The following is a 20,102-nucleotide window of genomic DNA, read 5'->3' on the forward strand; positions in this document are numbered from 1 at the left end:
AAAGTACTTAAAGTATAAGGAAAAATAATCAAATGGCTTTCAGTAATTCCACTGTTTAGTCATAATATCTGATGTGTTTTAAGCACAGGTTTAATACTAATCAAGTAATCTTTAATGCTATGCTTACTTGTGAGTACTAATACTGCAGTGTGAATTATTTAATTACTGAGCACATGCAAACAGAAGGAGACCACACAAGAGAATAGGTTTATATTTTCTGGAATGCTTTTGCCTAGAAATTTTTTTTCCCCCCTTGCCAATGCCGACATGTTTTCATTTTCTTTAACTTTTCTTTTTCCTCCAAGATCCAATTTATATTCATGGTATGTTTTCTGTTTTTTTCCCCTCTTCTTTTTTTATGGCCTTATAAGCACCCAATTCCTCCATCTTTATTGGCAAAAGCAAACATGCTAGTAAATTAGAAATCCATTTTTACAAACAAAATACATGAAGAAAATACATCCACATCCTGCAAATATAAACAGTAACAAATCCAAAACTATTATCCAATAAACACTTTACATTTTTTACACCATTGTGTGATAGTACAAAAAGTGGGAGACCTTCTCTGAATCCTCACTTGCACAAAGCAAGAACCTCGCCAGTATAGGTTTATCCCTTCAACCTGCCAGTGACCTCATTAAATTAAAATAATTAAAAAAAAACCCATCACATGAGAAAATCATAATGAAGTACAAAGGGAAAAGCAACAGCCTCTCATCTCTCACACACACATCATTCTGACGCTAATGCTGGAGGTAAAAACATCAGCTTTGGGACAATGAGGTCGCTGGCAGGAGGCTTCTGAGTATCAGTCAACAGTCAGATATGCAAGCCACACAAGAGCACTACCAACGTTGTAGGTGGGAGGAAGATCTGCACCCTTTTAGATGCGGTGCCAGCGTGCATTAGGGAGCAAAGAAAACCAATTGTAATCACTGACAATATATGACCATGCAGGCCAAAATGTGCATATTACTATATATATGTGCACATTTCTACACGCATGTCTTGTGTAAAGTCTGCACAGTAATAAGTTAAAGTCTTTCTTCTCCTATGCTGCTTCATTCAAACTGGATATGATCAGTTTAGCTGAGTTACGAAAAGCACAAATCAAACAAAACTTCATTAAGCTGCATGTAAACGTATCTGGTGGAAGGGAAGCAACAGGATTAATTCTTTAACCAAATACATTTGTATGTGAGTTTTAATGGTTTTGATTCCTCCCACCTTGAGGATTCTAAAATACAGTATATGGGGAAAAAAAAAAAGGCAAAACAGAAAATAAAAATATTTATCATGAACTCACACACTGTGGTTTTACTCAGAGTGGCTTCGGAGCACAGTTTGACAATATTCAGATAGAGGCAAAGCTGCACTTAAGCTAAATCAATGTTGTTACGGGCATGACTCAGTGTCTTTCAGAGTGTTTTCCACAGCTCGGAGCAGCTCTTATATTTCTTAAAGAAACAAACAAACAAAAACCTACTTAAATGACAAGTTTAGTCAAATAACAATTTGAACTGGTTGAACTGAAAATACAAAATTCGTGCGACTAAAGCAGAGATGCTAAGCTCTCTTGCTCAACATTTTCTACCTGATACAACCTCATCATTCGTTAAAACCAAAAAAAAAGTATTAAACTTAGAGAAAAAAAAGAAAAAAAAAAAAAGAACAGTAATTTCTCTTTCAAGCATTTACAAAATTTACAAAAGTAAATCACATGTCCTGTAAAAACTCAGCAATCCGCTGACTGTGTAAGGCAAAGAAATTATTTATATATTCTTTTTTTTTTTTTCTTTTGAAGCATTACATTCAAACACCTGTCTATGGATCTCACATTTTTGAAATGGGTGATCTGATCTTTGTCCCGTCAGGGCCTCTCAATGACCAAGTGACAGAAGAAAACAAGTGAAAATGTTACGCACTCTTAGCAGATGAACATGACAACATGTGTTTGGGTGTGTATTTACACAGAGTGGCACTAGACAACTGAGTGAGCAACAAAATACAAGTGTGGGGGGGCGATTTCTTTTCCGAACATGACTACATGACTGTATGTGAAGTGCATGGAAGTTTGTAAACATTGATTGTGTTTTTCTATTGCACTGGTATCCTACTGTACCTGCACTGGCTGTATGGCCATGGTACAGCATCTCTATGGGTCTGTCTGTTTATTAGGAACACCAACATGCATGTGCACTGGCAAATATTCATACCAGCACACATTTAGGGAAAAAGAAAGATGCAATCCTTTAACACGTTGGGCTTTACCACATCAAAAGGAACTGAAAACTGTACTATACTTTGCCAATATCGGTACGGCACAGTGCATTTATGCAGTGGGGAAAAAGAATAAATAAATTTCTCTGTGGTAGCGGCAGAGAACGTTCTGTTGGTGATGGAATGGCTGTCCCTGAACAGAGGACAAGATTCTACAAAAACTGGTGAGAAAAAGAGCTTAAATACAGTATGTATAAAAATACCTATTCACAGTCGACACAAATGTTGTGCATTACTGATATTGTTCATCTGGTAAGCACACAGAAACTTACATAAGTTTTTCTAGCTATAAGAACAACTAAACATGTATCTTTCTCAGCAAAAGTGAGATGTTTTAAACAACTGTTTAGTTGAGGGATACAAAAAACTGTTGACCATCTACACTTCTTTTCATGTACAATAAAGTAAAGACGTTTTTTTTCTTTTACTTTGATTAGAGTCTAAAATTACTTTGAAAATACTGGAAAGGGAAAAAAAAATGTGAGTTCCTTTACATCAGTTTTAATCTGCATGGGAGTGGGAGTGGGGGGCCACTGATTCTGCTGGAGAGCGGTTAATGATAATGACCAATGTCATTATCGCCTCCAAGATCGACTCTCGTACTCATCGTCTTCATCGTCATCTTCTTCCTCCTCCTCTTCTTCCTCTTCCTCCCCAGGTAAATAAGAGCTAGCTTCCTTCTGTGGAAATAAAGACCATGTTAGCATTTATATTTATGCTTTTCCTGGAAACTTTAAGTCAGCTTTCCTGCTGGCAACATGCATGTTTAGAACACAGTAAACAGAAAGTGATTCAAAGTGTAGCCGAGGGAAGTTATTTAGGCTGATATAAGCCATTTTTAATAATATTGTAACAAATAAAAAATGTGAGGTAACTGTTTAAAGAAAAATAAAACAATCCAAAAATATACTGGAATATCAGATTTTAAAATCACCAAATATTGGTACTGGTCTTAAAAATCCTATAGTGGTCAGACTCGCCCTACTGCCTGCTTCTGATATTTCTTATGCTTTAGATTTAGACATCCTCCATTCTGTTGGTTAGCCGTCAGTGAATCCACCATGACGGGTGACCTGCTGATCAGTCTCAGGAAATGAATTCTAATCTCTGCCAGTCAAACTAGTCTGCAGACCTGTCCACAAATCTGTCCGTTTCAGCTCCTGTGATAAAACGTGATGAGCATGAAGTGGCTATAAGTAGATCTGCAGTCAGAGGAAATCTGACAACAAATCTAAGCACCAGAAATTTCTACCTGTGCACAGACACATTTTCAGAATGGCAACCATACCTTTAAAAAAAAATAAAAATTACATATAAGAAATGGGACAACCTCAGAGGGGGAAACTTACCCCTTAAATAAATACAGTATAAGGATTTCACCTGACAGTAATGCAGTTTTACTCATGGGGCCAAGATGCTCTTAGTACTGAGAGGCTAGCACTCATTTTCCTTTGGGAGCTGCTGTTAAAAATTAACAAGCAGCAGAAAAAAAATATCCAAGTAAAATCTTGTGAATGTAACTAAAACTTCAAAAGTTTCCCCAACTCAGATTTTCAAGTTGTGTCGTACACGACGCCCTTTCCTTACTTTGAGTTAGTTACTGGGAAAACATGAAGCTGTGTGTGTATTTGTCATACCGCATTGTCCTCATCTTTAGCCTCCTCTTCCTCTGGCTCTGTTGTAACAGAGGGTGTCTTGGGCTTATACCAGGAAATCTGCAGAACACGACCTTTGAACTTAGCTCCCTGGTTTGCTGCCTAGAACACCAAAGAGAGGTACAGCTCATTTAGATATTTTACTGGAGTATTTTAATTATTTGAATTCATTCATTTATTCTATTACTATTAGAAGAAGATTAGAGGAAAAGCAGTAAGATAATGAGAACATGTAGCCCATACACATTTGGAATCATGTGACTTACATTCTCTGCTTCACTCCGTGTCTTAAAGGTCATGACGACACTGTTGGCGTCTTGGTCACGGAGATCCTCGATTTCGCCAAATTTCTAGGTTTAAAAATATCAGTTGACCAATCAGGATATAGTTATACATATCAAAACATATATGACTTATCACAGGGAAAATTATTCACTTAACATATCTAAAAGATATAAGAGGGAATAAAGTGGTATTTATTATGACAGTTTTTATTACTTGGCAATAACATCGTGGTGTATTATTTGAGGGAGAGATCCTGCCATATTCTTACCACAAAGTGCGGCATTAGCTCTTCTTTTTCCTCCTGAGTGACCCCTAAAATAGCCAGGGCTCTGGGTCTGTGATCAACCACCATACGGTTCACAGTCCCGCCGCGCGCCATCATTTCCCGGTTTCGACTCCGGCCGCGGCCCACGTGCATCGCACCAGGATCTGGGCCCAGCTTTCCTCGGCCGCGACCTCGACCTGCTGGAGGCCGGATCAAACCCAAACGTGTTGCCTAAAGGAGGACAGAATGGGCGGTTGACTGGACGCTGTTTGATTTCAGTACACAATTACACACCACTGTGTGTCTAATATATATTTTGAATAACTTTAAAAAAAAAAGTTTATGCAAAAGTACAAAACATAAAACAACAACAAAAAGGAGCAGGCCATCACAATCAATCAGAGCTGAAACATTTTCTACACACCCTTACTCTCTCTCACTTTCTGCCCTTTACCATTAGTTGTCACTCCTCCATTTTTAGAAACATCTCCTTCCTTCTCAGACACGCCACAAGCTCACAACCACTCTCCCTTTAATTGTCATCCTGCGATTTTCTTACAAGGACCAGTGTCTCAAACTTTAATGAGGCGCAGCTCCATCAGTGTAGGACGTGTGTCTGATTTGGCTTCGTTAGCGGATGTTCCTCTGGGCTTGCTTAAGTGGCTGCAGTTTAATGTGCAGAAGGCGGGTTGAGTTTAGATGGATGAGGGATGCATATCCATTTTTAAACAACTAGCCAATTTAAGACCCTGGGGTTAAAGGAAAAAAAATGCAAAGCAGGTTGTTGCTAACAAAAGCTATGTTGTTGTTAGCCTGATCTTAAGCCACAGCCGTCTGTGTGCACAGCAAATTTAGAGGATAAAGAAGAAGAAGAAAAAAACAAACAAACTTTGTGTATGACACCAAAAAATAAAAATAAATAAATGTATGGGCTGCATGACCTAACCTGAAACCTAATTAATAACTTTTGGCAGAATCACTGGGTAGATGTGTTATTTATGTGTCATTGCTCATTTAACCAGGAAACCACACTAACTTACAAGAGACCTGATCCAGAATGAATGCAACCAAGATGAGCATGAAATATAATGTACAAATACTCCAAACAAAACTGCAATACTAGTTACCTCAAGAAAAGCCACCAATTCAGTAGATAAGTGTGTGTAAGTGTGTGTAAGTCTACCTCCTTACATGTTGATGGAGTGTAGTAATAAAATGCTGTTTAATCTGATGTGTCAAAACCCCGAGGGCACTACAAAGCAAGCATCTGGAGGAGTGCGTCTGGCAACTACTGGAGCCGACTAAGATAACAGTACAGAGGTAAACTGAAAATTTGCCATGAACCTCTTTTTTTTTTTTTTTTTTTAATTACTGAATATAATTCAAGTTTATTTATATAAGGCCAGTTCACAAAAACAGTCACCTCAAGGCATTTATGCTGCAAGGTAAAGACCTTGCGACGATAGTGTGCAAACCACAACAGTCAGTTGGTCCCCTATGAGTAGCGATTGGGGTTAGCGGGAAAGAGAAACTCCCTTTTAACAGGAAGAAAGCACAGGTCATTTACATCTTGTGTAGGTGTCTTGTGGTATCACCAAGACGTTCATTAGGACTCTTACGAAGCTTCGAGCAGAGCGAATAACACTAAACACAGCGGATCTGAAGCTTGTGCAGAAACTGCAGGTTCAGGTTCCAGTTATCACAGAGTCAAATAAAACAAACAGAACATAGACGGTTTAAAAAACTCTTTCTGCCTGACACGTCTGACAGAACACAAATAAACTAATGAATTAAATATATTGTTTGATTGATTTTATTGGTGGACAGATACCATCTCTTTCCACCCCTTGCAGAACAGGTTGCGACTATAATCTCATCTGCACACTTCCTCTAAGGCATTTCTTGGTATCACATCCTCTAATTCGGTTCTCAACGAAAGTGTTGATGATGCAAGATGCTGTCAATGATTAACTTTGTGTCGGTTTCTATCCATGTGTATTTTCTGTGCGTGTGTGTGTGTGTGTGTGAGAGAGAGTGTGAGTGTGAGAGAGAGTGAATGTGTATTACCTCCACCTGTAGCTGCCCCAGTTTTCTTTTGAGGTCTGTTGTATCCTCTCCAGAGCTCATCTTCTTGTGAAAGTCCAGCTCAGCATCTAGCAGCTCCTTCTGGGCCTGATCGCATGTCATAGAAAAGAAATTTGTTTACTTAATCCAGAGAAGCAATTAAATACACAAATATCAACTTGTGTTTACAAATAAAGGAGGGGGGCGGGGTGTGCTGTTGGTCTAACAAGGTCAATCAAGACAAAAACTGTGTGAATCGAAATTGTGATTAAAAAACAAAAACAAAACAACAACAACTTTATTCCTATGCACCCAATATTCAAACAGACCCCCTACTTCTGTCCTGTACAGAACCAACATTTACCTTTTGATCTTTTTTCAGTTTTTTCAAACTTAAGATTAGCCTAAGAACCGTTTCTTTCAATATGGATTAAAAGATTTGTATAAGCATTCCTTGGAATTTCCAGGAAAAATAACAAAAAACCAAAAAGAACCACTTTTTTCATTGCATTCAGACTAAAAAGGACCCATTCCCTGATATAGGAACTCATGTAGGAACTCAACATCACACAGCTGAAATTTGAAAAGGGCCTAGGACTAGGACACAACTAAATGCAAAGAGGAGAAAACAAATGTGAAAACAGCAAAGATTTGTCGAGGCTAAGCAGTTATTCACTTGGTATATAGGACAGCCTGTATGCACATATCCTGTATATACGTAAATGTCTATACCTTGTGGTCAAGTAGTTTTAGAGCCTTTAGAGAATGTTTTTTTACATTTTGGTTTAACATCAGGGGAATCCTATGCACTCCCCCCCCATTTTTAAGATATTATAAATTGAGACCTGGAGGTTCTTTCTTTCTACTGCTTAATAAAGACCCCATAAATGCCTTAATACAGCAGCATCTAAGGTTTAGAGTACACAAAATGTATATAAAAAAATTAAAACTCAAACATCTACCTACTCAATGTATGCAGTTTTATTCTTCACATAAAAATGTTTTTGTTTTTTTTTTTTATTTATTTTTTTAAATTCACATACTAGAAACACCTTTTTAAAAAGGACCTGTGAAGTGTGAAAAAAGGTAAATAAACAACTCTACTAAGTGTGTGATATAATTTGTGACCTAAATTTCTCACCCCTACTCTCAGTTATGTACAAAGACAAAAAGGAAGCCAAACTTACATCAGTCTTGGTTTTGGGCTGGCTGTGGTTAGTTTTGGCGCTTGAGACCTGGAAGGCAGGGTTCATTTCATTCTGGAGCTGGGTGATCTTTCCCGTTAGTTCTTTCAGCGTTTTCATGATGTTGGCCCTCTCTTCAGGTTTCATGCCTCGGTTTTTCTCCAGCCGACTTATCAACGCCTGGAAGGGCAAGACAAATGGTATCAGAAAGAACGTTGACAGTACACTGGAGAAAAAGAGGAAGCAATACAGATAAGAATAGTTTCAATGTTAAATGACTTACTTTCTGACACTCAATCTGTGTCTCTAACATCTCCTGCTTCTTCTTTCTCATGTCTTGCTGGAGTTTTAGTGCCTCCTAAAGGAGGGAAAAAAGAAAAAGGAAATCAAAAACATCCACCGAGATGAAAAAACCCCAAACAGTTTTCTCTCAGTGGAAGCCTTCTTAGCTGTGGCTTCTGAGAGAAGGAAATGGCTTAGGTCAGCTATTCTTTTAATGGTCAAAATATGTAAGCAAATTAAGCAACATGCCTGCTTTTTCTTGAGAGCTTCCTGTGCTTCCAGTGCTTTTCCCGTTTTCCCAAGGCTCTTTGAGGAAGACTTGGTGGCTGTGGAAGTGTAGGGGCCCTTCTGGGTGTTTGTAGGAGCAGGCACCACCTAAGTGTCACACAGAGGAGAAAGGTGGGGGGGGCGAAAAAGGAAATTAATATACAATTAATTTCTTTACAAATACAATTTTAGCTAACAAACACACATAAATCACTGTGAAAGTGGTGTAACACACATGTGCCATCATAATATTATACTTTTGTATATTATATAATATCCACTTTGCCTGATATTGTCTGCAAGATAAACTTAAAACATACAGCAGCCGTGTCCGTGTTTGGATTCAGGTTGTCCGACTTGGCATTAGCCGTGGCCCCAGTTGCTGCAGACAGGTGATGCTTGGGTACAGTCTTGTTCAACACATAAGCAGCTGGATTGTGCTGCTTGATCCCCTGCAGATAAAAACAGTGAGGGGTAAATCAATGGATATTTAAAAAAAAAATATATATAAAATTGGTATCAAAGGATTCTCTATGTCTCCGCTGTTAATACCAACTTTATGCATGTTGCTGTGCTGCAGCCCCTGGTTGGGTGCTGACCCGGCCACCTGGCTCCCTGAGCTCTGCTCCTGCTGCTGAAGGCCTGTGGCATTGGCACCAAGCTCGCGGTGCCAGTACACGCGGATAAAGCGGTTGTTGAGGACCGCTTCTGTGCTGGATATGGCTCGTCTGGCTTCTTCATTCTTTGTGTACTGGATCAATGCCGCCTCTGGGTCTCCGCCAAACACAACCTGGATTGAGAGTGCACGTGCAAGTCCGTAAACGTGTTGAATCAATTCTCCTGCAGGCCTAATCTCTATGAACTTTGTGGGGAGCATTCATTAAAAAACAAAACAACAAGAAACAAAAATGGATGCATTTTACCTGTATATTGACGATGGTTCCAAACTTGCTGAAATGCTCGTTGAGTTTGGTGATGTTGTTGAGTTCGCGCGGGATCTTGCGCACCTCCAACTTTGTGTTCACATAATGATTCCTCTTGGGAAAAGCACCCTTATGCTGGTTGTTGAAGCTCGGCCTAAAAAGAACATTTCAGGGCTAACATCACTAATTTGGCAGTTTTGTTTTCATAAAAAAAAAAGAATAAATGAAGGAAAAAAGCAGATAAGTTAATCAAAATTTAGGGATGATTGATGATCTGGGATTCAAGTTTCGGCCATATTATGGTTTTATTTACAGAAGACTACTACCAACCTACAACCTGCATGACAGTTTAAATGTACTCCAAGTAGAGGTGGTGCAAAGAAATCCTAATGACTGGGATGCTTGTATCTACCTGCTTACAACTGAGACAACACTTGCTGCTGACCTGACTCACCTCACCTTAAAACAAAGCTCCTTAGCAGTAATAGGAAATGGGGTGAGGCACCAACTTGATTACATTTCAGCTGGCTACCGTACTCCAATTTCTTCACAGAAAACAAAACACTGTGCAGAATACATGACATCCTAAATCAAATACGTAAATGTTTTTTTCTTTAATCTCTTACTTTTCCATCCAGGGTTTTTTAGGTGCTGGCCCTTCAGCTGTACTGGGTCCCATGGTCCTCTTCCTGCTGTCCTGCTCTGTGTTGAAACGGGACACGTTACTTCCAGGAGTGCTGGGTGCAGTAGCTGGCTCTGTCTGGATCACTATGTTGGCAGCTAGAAGATACGCAAGAAGTCAAATCAGTCTGAGAAGGTCAATTTCCCAGGATCAGGTTGAAGACAAAAAAAAAAAAAAAAAGATGGTAAAAGAGGTCGTTACCTCTGGAGCCTTGACCTTCACTGGAGGTGAGGCCGATGAGGTTGGAGCGTTGAGTCTGCACCCGAGGAATAAACTGACGATATGGGTTACGTCCTGCTACAGTCAGGCCTGGAGATTCTGGGTTGTAGCCTTCTGGATCGTAGTTGTCTAATGTGTAAAAATGAACAGACACACATGCCGTTAGAGGGGAATATGAAAAAATGTAAAAATATGAAAAAGTGAATACAAGCAAACATAAATAAAAAAGAAACTTAAGTGACTTTAAAAGTAACCACTGAATATGTAGCAACCTGTGACATGAGTTTAACATGTAGTCCAGGATAAAGACACATTTTAAAATTGAACATTTATGAACAAAACCTACAAAATATGAGAAATTAAAATTACAGTTATTGTAAGTGCACAAAATAACCCAGCAAGAAACAAACAATCAGAAAAATTAACAACCAAGATGATCCTTTTCATTCTTATCTACATTTGTGACACACAAGTGCAAAATTATCAGAAAGAGGCCCTTCATGGCAGTTGTGGTAACAGCTCACAAACCCAAAGTTTGCAATTACCAAATAGACCAATTTCTTTTTAGTTCTTTAAAATCTTTTAAAGAGTCTGTAACTGAAACCCTCATGTGCGTAATCATAGCAGGAAGCACTCAACTAAATGAGTCATGACAAAATTTCCCAGAGATGCTGTTTTTTTTGTTTTTTAGGTTAATACACAGCGCTACCTTCTGGTCCACAACTGTTACTGCAGGCTCAAGAAATACATCCCAATTGTGCACACAAACACGCAAGCATGCCATACAACAACTACTTTACAGTGACAGGAAACAGAAACAGAAACAAAAGTGTTTTTGTTTTAAATAACTCTTACCACCTTAGTTATTTTAGATATTTAGTAAACTAACCTTTATTCTACTGTAACTATTAAAGCACACAGAAATAAGAAGTAAAAAACAACAACTCAACAACATAAACAAACTAAAAGGAACACCCAAATAAAAAGCAACACAGCAAAATCTCTTCCAAATACACAGTCCCAATCTGAAAAGCAAAAGCAGCCCTGCTTACATTCAGACTGGACATATTGGGGACGAAGAGACACAGATGAGGTCGAGGAAGGAGGTGGAGGAGGAGGAGGAAGTGTAGGAGGTAGGCCCACACCAGGCGGTCCGACGGGAGGAGAAGAAGTGATTGCAGATTGGTGGTTGGGGGTATCAATCCCACTGGTTGCTATCAGTGGGGGTCCTGAGGGAGACACAAGCCCAAGCTGATGTCTCAGGTATACAAGGTCATTGTGGTTAACTACAACTTAAAGCTAAAACTAGATGTGAAAGAAAAAAAAAATTTGTCAATTAAATAAAAAATAAAAACTAGATTTAAAAAAAAAAGAAAAAAGAAAGAAAGTTAAAACCAACTAAAATTATTTTGTAAACTGGGAAAAATAAAATGAAAAAAAAATGGAGACAATATAACAACAAAAACTAAATGTAGCGATAAAAATAATAAAAACTAAACTAAGAAAACTAAATAGGAAAAATCAACTCTGGAAACTAAATGAAACTCAAAACCAAATCAAAACCAAAAAATCAAAATGAAATAAAAATTACCAAAAAAAAAAAAGTAAGAAAATGACAAAATGCAAAATTGCAATGACTCTGGAGTATATTACAAGTATAATATTAAATAAGTATTTCAGTGAAAATCTGGCTGCTTTAATATAAAAGCAGACGCACCGGGAAACTGCGCCGTCTTCTCGATAGATTTGCTCAAACTTTATGACATACTATTCATTTATCAAGTGGAAGATAGAAATCTCATAACTTTAACATCCTTAAAAAGTAGCTGAAACAATAAAAGCCTATCAGGTCAAATGTTTCAGTCATCAGCCTCCATGTTTTAAATATATTAAAAAAAAAGGCAAAATATTTTTTATGTACTGTTTATGATCAATGGGCAGCTATCTACTGTGTAGCACGTCTGCTCTAAACGTATGTAGCTACATAAGATTTTTGAGCTTTGGATTTAAATAGAGCTTTTTAAATCATCATGATGATTTGCAAAAACAAAACACAGCCAGTGTGAAACGGATCTGGAATAGTGCAACTTAAAGGCAGGAAGATTGCACAGGTCGATTTCTTTTCCTGAGAAATTAAACAAAAAATCTTTACAACTGAGCACGCAGTCAAGTCGAGCAAGTGTTTTCACACACATATATATTGCTAAATGTAATATTGAAGACAACTGCTTTTCTACACACCAGAGTGGTGACATCATCTCATTTCAATATACCATTCATTTCAATCTTTACATATTTAAAACCTCTGGTGTCTTCAAAGTTAGAGTTAGGAGTTAGGAGTACAGTGTCACAATACGGAGCCCAGGATGTCTTACATGTGACCTGCTACACTTTCAACAGAATGGGGAAATCACATATGTAACATTTATGGACCTCTGATTAACTGGTTTGGTACAAGTTGCCCAGTTTGCGTAGGTAATGACTCGCCACTTTTTCACAACTTGGTTCATGTGACAAATCATATGATTAATAGTGAGTGGTATCGACAATTACATTAATGGTATCATGACATCCCAGTCCTGACAGCAGGTAAACATCGCCATATTAGTTAGCTGGATCTTGTTGTGAGTGGAGACAAAATTGTTCCTAAATGAAAATGATTTATGATTTAATTCTATTTCTATTATATTAAAGAGATGTTTGTCATCTCTCTAAAATTGGGGCAACTCATGCAAAAATATCTTCATAAATCAATGATACTACAGGCCAAAGGAAAGGTATGTATATTGTGACTAGACTGAAAAAGCGAAGTGGAAGAACAATGCCTCTCACACAAAACCAAATGCTTAAGAGAAGAACACCGTTCTTCTGGCTTTACTAGTTTGTAGACACAAATTGTAAAACTTTGCAATATGATGAAGCTCAGACTGATGGATTAGAGGAGCATTAATACTCACCTGTCATAGGGAAAACCCCGGGTGGTGGTGGCTGGCCATAGGGTGGCATAGAAGGCATCCTGAGGGAGGGAGGTGGTTCAGTGATGGGGGGCATGGGCAGCCCGGCGGGTGGCAGAATAGGTGGGGGTGGGAACGGAATAATATTTGGTAGATTGACATCGTCGACTATGAGGGGGTCACTGCCGTGATCATAGAGACAATGGTCACCACGGACACAAAATCCTTTTTCTGTGTGAGGGAGAGAAGCAATTATTCATAAATATCATACACAACATGGAGTTTATATAAACTGCTGCTTTACAGTCACAAGACACACATGCACACACACGCATTAATAAAGCCAAACAAACAAAAAGACCCCACACACAATAACAAAAAATTCATGGGAATTAAACAAAATGAACAAACATCTGAGTTTAAAGCAGCTAAGTCACACAGTTCATGTATTTACACCAAAGCCTCATTAAGGAACTGGGTCCCAAGTGGCTGTGTTTGAGCACTGTGACAGAAAGCAGTGTGCTTCAGGGACAGTGGGTAAGTTTAAACTCTCCTGAGCCTCAATGTAGAGGGGAGTGAGAGGGAACCAGCTTGCTTTTCTGCCTTTCACTGGGGACAAGAGGATGAGTGCTAAACAGTGGTCATTAGTGAAGAGACCAAACAAGGCACAGAAGCCTCAGGGGAAGAAAAAGGTAGTGTTTAAACTAGAGACTTGAGCAAACTGTACAACAACCGTCATAAACTTGGAATAAGCACTTAACATTTCCTTTAAATCTCATCAAAAAGCTCCAGTGTTACTGTGATCCCCTTTGAAATGCACAGAAAACATCTCTCTAACGCTACTGCGCTGTAGCAGATAAAAGGCTCTCAGATGGAAGAAGAAAAAATAAAATAAAAGACACACAGACACACGAAATGACAGAAAGAAGGAATCAAAGGAATTGAGAACAGGATGATTAACTCTGCTCCTACCATCGTAATCCCTGCAGCGCTGTTTGAGTGAAGCAGTCTTGCTGAAAGGTTTGCAAACACCATCTTGCCTCGTTCCGTAGTAGCCAGACCAGCTGTCTGTAGTGCTGTCGGGCAAGTGAGCCAGTGTTGCTACCGGTACACCCCCAGCTCCTGAAGATGAGGAAGAAGAGGAAAAGGGATGCAGAGGTGGGTGTAAGGGCAGGAGAGGCGGCGGGTGCTGCTGCTGCTGCTGCTGCTGCTGCTGAGAGCCGGATGTGGTGGAAGAGTTGTATCCGTCAGTGTCCTTCCTTTCTGCCTCGAACTTTGACTTGAAGTCTGTTGAAAACAAGTAAAATCACATAAATCATTGTGTACTGTCTCATAGCTGACTTTTAAAAGCACTATATTAATTAAATGATATATTACAAAAAAGACAGAGTTGTAATGACAAAGATAAGCAGATTAACCTTGGTGGTAAGAAGACCAATCCCAACCCATGTTGTTGAACCCCCAGTGATAGGACTGCAAAGCTGTCCACATTCTCCCTTCCTTTCTACCAACTCCCAGCAACACTGTCCAGCAATCCGACGGGAATAAAAACGAGAGTCGGCTACATCCGTAATTTCTACAAGTCTTCTCATCTAAAGCACCTCACACCAGCACGTCTCCAACAGCAAGTCACCGTCACTAATGCACCGTTTAGCAGTGCTGACGAGAGATTCAGGAGCTTCTTCACTCCTCAATCTTTGTTCCCCTGTGCTGTTGTTGTTATTGGTTGTGGGAGGGGGGACTTTCTCACCTCTGCCTCCTCTGTGCTCCCTATCCCTGCTCTTTCCACGACTGCCACTCCTGCTCCGGCTGCGGCTCCTGCTCCGGCTGTAGCTTCTCCCGCGGGGGCTGCCCCTGCGACGCTCGTGGCGCTCACGCTCCCGGTGGGAGTCGCTGCCGCTTTTCCCGTGCCGATCAAAGTCACGGCGCTTGCGCTCGTCTCGCCTCCTATCATCGCGGTTCCTGTGTGGATGAGAAGTTAGAGGCGTTGCTGATTTTAAATGTAAAATCACACAGGAATACTTGACATGTTTTCAGACACACAAATGTGGGTCTTCTTATAACAAATGAAGACAAGGATCATTTCCTTCTGTATGTCTTTAACATAACATGAACCCTGAAATAATGACCTTTGTTTGAGAGAAGTTCGCTTTTATCTGAAACAAGTTATTAAGGAAAGCCTTAATTAGGAGGGTTGGAAACGAACTGTACAAATATAGCTTCTTGGTAAGATCGCTATACAACTACACAACATCATTATGTACTAAACAGTTCAACAAGTGCGTCCTACCTGCAAATGTTTCAGCTGCTTATAAAGACAAAGTTAAATGCAAGCCATATACCTGGACTCATTGAAGTCAGGGCGATTTCTCAGAGGACTTCTCCTTCGCCTGTTCTCTCTCTCTTCCTCGGGTGTTTCAGCCTTGAGGGGAAAACAAAATAAACAAAACAAAAAACATCAGCTATAATATAACTTTAAAACTTAGGCTATGTCCACACGTACACGGGTATTTTTGAAAACGCAGCTTTTTCTATGCGTTTGGGCCTTTCGACCACATGCGTTTCTTCCAGAAGAATGGCGAGATAATTTTCACAGGTCGAGGACTTCACTTTTGGCTCTTTGTGAGCTACTTCTGCGTTTACATGTGGACGGAGATATTTTTTCAAAACTGCATGTGTGGACGAGATATTTTTTATTTTTTTAAAAGAAAATGGAAAATCTCAGTTTACAAAACTACCCATGTACGTGTGGACGTAGCCTTAATAAACAAAAAGGCATTCAAAATAAATGATTTTATGAAAAGCTTTGATTTCAAATTGAAACGCCCATTCCAACAAAACCACTGAACCAGCTTAAAAAATAGTGTGTGTGTGTGTGTGTGTGTGTGTGTGTGTGTGTGTATGTGAGCACACTCATTTTCAAAAGGCGAGCTATTCAATTTCAGGGTGTACCTCAACAACATCAGCCTTGACTGCAGGCGGTTTAATCTCCTCTTTGGGAGTTTCCTTGGCAGCAGGATTTCCCAGGTAGTTCTTGGTCGTCAAACATTCAAAAAGTTTATCAACAAATCCCACCGTCTCTGCAAGGACAACATTAATCACGAGAACACATTAAAAACTGCATGCAGTTTTCAGTCTTCTGAAAAGGGGCCAAAAGTCTTAAAGCATAACACACACAGAATAAATAACACAAATGAACACTGCATCCATGAAACGTGGGAAAGCTGCCTGATTAAAAAAATGTAATATTAAAAAATTCTAAAGTGATCCAGGAGACGCATGTAATAACCATCAACATGTTTTCCAACTAAATTAAACCCCTAAACTAATTTTAATAGTGTAGAGCTAAAAATAACGAGACTGAATTGGACACATCACACTGGATACAGAGTCACTATCAAACAATGCAACACTCCCTCTGGTGGCCACATGTGGGGTCCACAAATGGCATCCACGAGGTGGTGATACTGCAGAGAAGATGGCATTGATAATGTTCCAATTCAAATTTAAGGTGCTATATATTTCATTGTATTCTGCCTGCCTCACTATATTTATACAGGTGATACTTCATTAACATGGCCTGTTACAGAATGCAGACTACATAAGTGCGACTATTAATGGGTAATACACATGAGTTCTGGGGGCTGAAAAGCAGTTTGTGTTGCAGAAATGTTGAGCCTGTTTATCTGACATTCTTCCAAAGCAAATCTTTCAAAAATCCTGGGTAATGGCTAACATTATCAGTTTAATTGGAAGCCAAGACGACACATCAATTGGATCAAATGCTTCTGATCGGCTTATTTCAATATTGGTCATTTTCTAGCCTCAATCAAGTTTTTTAACATTGTTAAGGCAAAGACCCTGTTTAATTTCAATATTATTTATGATAACCACATGTATTCCATGTTTGAGCTAATTAAACTATATAGTACAGTCCTGGTGGCATATGAGGGGAAAAAAAGAAAACTAAATCCTCTCTGCAGGGGTACTGCATTTTTTGTATGCAGGAAAAAGTTTCTGATCTTTCTAAACTTAGCAACTAATTTATAATAATCAGTTTAGTCATTGATCTCGACAATGCCACCAGCTCTGATTCCCAAAGGATTTGTGACCTAACTGCAAAGCCTCTATTGTCTGACATGTGCAAGGGGAGTACGAATAAATCCCTTGTTAGCTTAATGATGGAGCAAAAGCTTTTCCTCCATGTATACCTTTTTGTAGGAAGACATCAAGCTGATCAGCACAAAGTGCTTTCAGTTCCTTCTCTGGTTTGTCCTTCTTCACAAGAGCAACTACATAGTTGGCTAATGCAGAGGGGTCAGCATCACATCTGCAGATTAAAATGTATATATTAAAACATATATATATATGTACTCATTCATATGTCTAATAAGAAAAAACTGTTAAAACTGAGAGAAAATGTCTTAGTTGAACCAACTGAAATATAATACATATCAAAATCATTTACATATCTATGTATGCAAAAGCGTAAAATGCAAAGGGGGACAGATCATTGCCACAAAACTTAAACAATCCACCAAATGCATAAAGTAAAAGAAAGGTTATTATTCTTTTAGGAAGGAAAGGAGTACAGGTTTCCATGGTAGCATTTCTTAACATTGGTAATATAGCTTAACATTTAATTATGATTACAACTAAGTTTGATGACCATTCTTTGAAAACCCTGCACATGATGTGCTACAATGCATGCAATGTAGGGCTTTTTGAGCATGTGAAAGAAATGACATAGGGTAGTGACTATGTCGGAAGTGTTGTTGTGGTTTGGCTTTTTACACAAGCGTTGATATTCACTGTGTTACAGCTGGTCACCCTTTCTGTGGGCATAAAGAAAATGCTCAGATGTTCCTGCAAAGTAAGCTGCAAAGTAAGCTAAATGTATGATGTCAGGACTTCAAAATGAGGGACATGTCAAGGTGTGTCTGTCTAACTTACTGCTAGCTTTTCAAATTTAAAAAAAAAATACGCTCAGTGTTATCTACACTGTTTTTAACCTTTGCTTACCCAGGAAAATGTGACTCTTGAGATTAAAAATATCTTTTACAAGAGTGTCCTGGCCAAGACAGACAGCTGTAAAATCAACTGAGTTCCATAAACTAGTAACACACAAATGAATGCAGAAAATAATACATAAATTAAGTACAGGAAAACAAAAGTGATACAAAATAAAATACAAAAACAACAAAATATATAAGCTTCAGAGCCCATAAAGCGTAAAACACAATCATTATCGTCTTATGCACACTGGTATACAGTTTTGCTGCAGTTTGCGTCATGTGCTCACAATAGTTACAGTTTAGCCATCAAACCCATTTTGTTCTTTTAAACTGAGCCAATGGTTGAGTTTGTTTGACATGTTTGAAACATTACAGTCTCATGGGGAAAAGATGTATGCATCTTAACTAGTTGGCTTCTTCTGCAGTTACCACCGGTGTCTTCTTAAGAGTAATTTGTATTTATGCAAACTGACAAGGTGAATTTGTTATACTTCACTGCAAAATGCAAGTAAAAGTCTGTGGCTGGTTTTCAGTATCAAACTTATCAGACATATAGCACTGGACCAATGCATTATGAAGCTCAATAAAGCAATTACCAGCACAGTAATCTTTGCAGTTTGAGCATGAATGCCTTTTTTTAAATTTAATATAAAGCCTGGTAAAACGATTTCAGTGTGTTTACCTGCACTTTTTCAGTTTAAATGTTCCACTTACACAACATTTGCTTTTTTAAACTTAAAAAATAGAAATCAAGCTAAAAGATCTCAAAGCCTGTCAGCTATGGGGAACCGAAAAAAACCCCCAAAAGCCTTGACAAAAACAGTCCCTAACAAGTTCAAGCAACGAGCCGCTAGTAGTTAATTAACTGCTGGCTCACTAAAGCTACAGTCAAATTTGACCCTTAACTACAGGATCATTGACCATGGAAATTCCCAATAATTAATAATTACCAACAATATAGATTTAATAACAATGTGCATGAAACTATGCCAACTTGAACTCCAGCCTTTAGTTAAAGCAGCTTAAATACGCCTCACTTTGGCTCTGTAAGGACTTTTTCTCCCCTACGCAAAAAACTCCTTGTTTTTAGAGGATGAACCTCGCTAAGGAGGACACACAACGATAATATTGTGGAGTTACTCCATTAGTTGATTAAACAGTGACTGTGTGTTGTCCCAACAGCACAAAAAAGAGAGGGAGGGGGCAACTTAAATCCTTTAATACACTCCATTACCCATTTGAGCTCGTAAACATATTTAAAACAATTTTAGCATCTCGCGTTAGCAAAACAGAGAGAAAGCGTAACGCTTACAAAGCATGTGTTACTATGGAAACTCCAAAAGCAAAGTATTTGTGTGCATTTAACTATGACAAACGTCGAGCTAATAGCTACAGTTTTAATCAGTAACTTTTCCCAGAGACAACAGCTGTTTTAGGCAAGAGGGGCTACACGTTGAAGGCTAGGAGCTTGCTACAGAACTGTGATAAAGTTACACTACCGTGCGCCAACTTAACTACCATAATGTCAGAATGCAAGAATTCTCAGTGCATCAAACGCAAGCAAACTCACTACATCATGCACAATCATTACTAATGAAAAATAAAAGTGCTTCTCTGTGCTTCGAAAAGCCAACAAGCGATGGTTAGCTACTCGTGCAAGAATCTGCCATTGATGCCAGGCTAACCCAGCGGCTAGCAGGCTAAAGCAGCTACGTAGCATGCACGCTAAATGTCATTTCATTTCAATACTCACATCGGCTCCAGGAGCTTTGCCAGCCACGATTTCAAGGCTTCAACATTTTCTATGATCATTGTGAGAAGGACTACAATACTGTCTACAAAAAGAAAGAGCGTTTTGACAACCCTACTTTCATCGTCTATAAATTTATAAGCTTTAAGGCCTTCTGTCTCTCTTCACTGGCAGGTCGTACAAAATATTTTACGGCATGGCAACATGGTCAAATTGTCGTAACGCAAGCACGACGGCGGATGTTATATTATTATGCATTTAAACAAACAAACAA

At 38.8% G+C, this 20,102-nt stretch overlaps 1 protein-coding gene across 2 annotated transcripts; it reads right to left on the minus strand.

Moving 5' to 3' along the window:
- Window positions 1–203: 203 nt before the first annotated feature.
- On the minus strand, window positions 204–20,011 carry rbm27 (RNA binding motif protein 27). 2 transcript variants are annotated; one of them, XM_031725946.2, is made up of 21 exons: window positions 19,832–20,011; window positions 17,275–17,393; window positions 16,016–16,143; window positions 15,406–15,485; window positions 14,814–15,025; window positions 14,036–14,350; window positions 13,067–13,294; window positions 11,162–11,338; window positions 10,092–10,238; window positions 9,835–9,988; window positions 9,209–9,362; window positions 8,842–9,075; window positions 8,606–8,737; window positions 8,268–8,393; window positions 8,020–8,094; window positions 7,740–7,916; window positions 6,556–6,660; window positions 4,492–4,719; window positions 4,205–4,288; window positions 3,921–4,040; window positions 204–2,963 (listed from the first exon to the last, which is right to left on the minus strand). In XM_031725946.2, exons 1-21 carry the CDS (start codon window positions 19,888–19,890, stop codon window positions 2,859–2,861), a joined length of 3,159 nt encoding a protein of 1,052 aa, XP_031581806.2. In that variant the 5' UTR covers window positions 19,891–20,011; the 3' UTR covers window positions 204–2,858. The 2 variants fall into 2 exon arrangements, with proteins under 2 accessions (XP_031581806.2, XP_031581805.2); XM_031725945.2 differs by lacking the exon at window positions 11,162–11,338.
- Window positions 20,012–20,102: the final 91 nt, after the last annotated feature.

Source organism: Oreochromis aureus, linkage group 10, assembly GCF_013358895.1.
Source record: "Oreochromis aureus strain Israel breed Guangdong linkage group 10, ZZ_aureus, whole genome shotgun sequence".
Classification (NCBI taxonomy): Eukaryota; Metazoa; Chordata; class Actinopteri; order Cichliformes; family Cichlidae; genus Oreochromis; species Oreochromis aureus.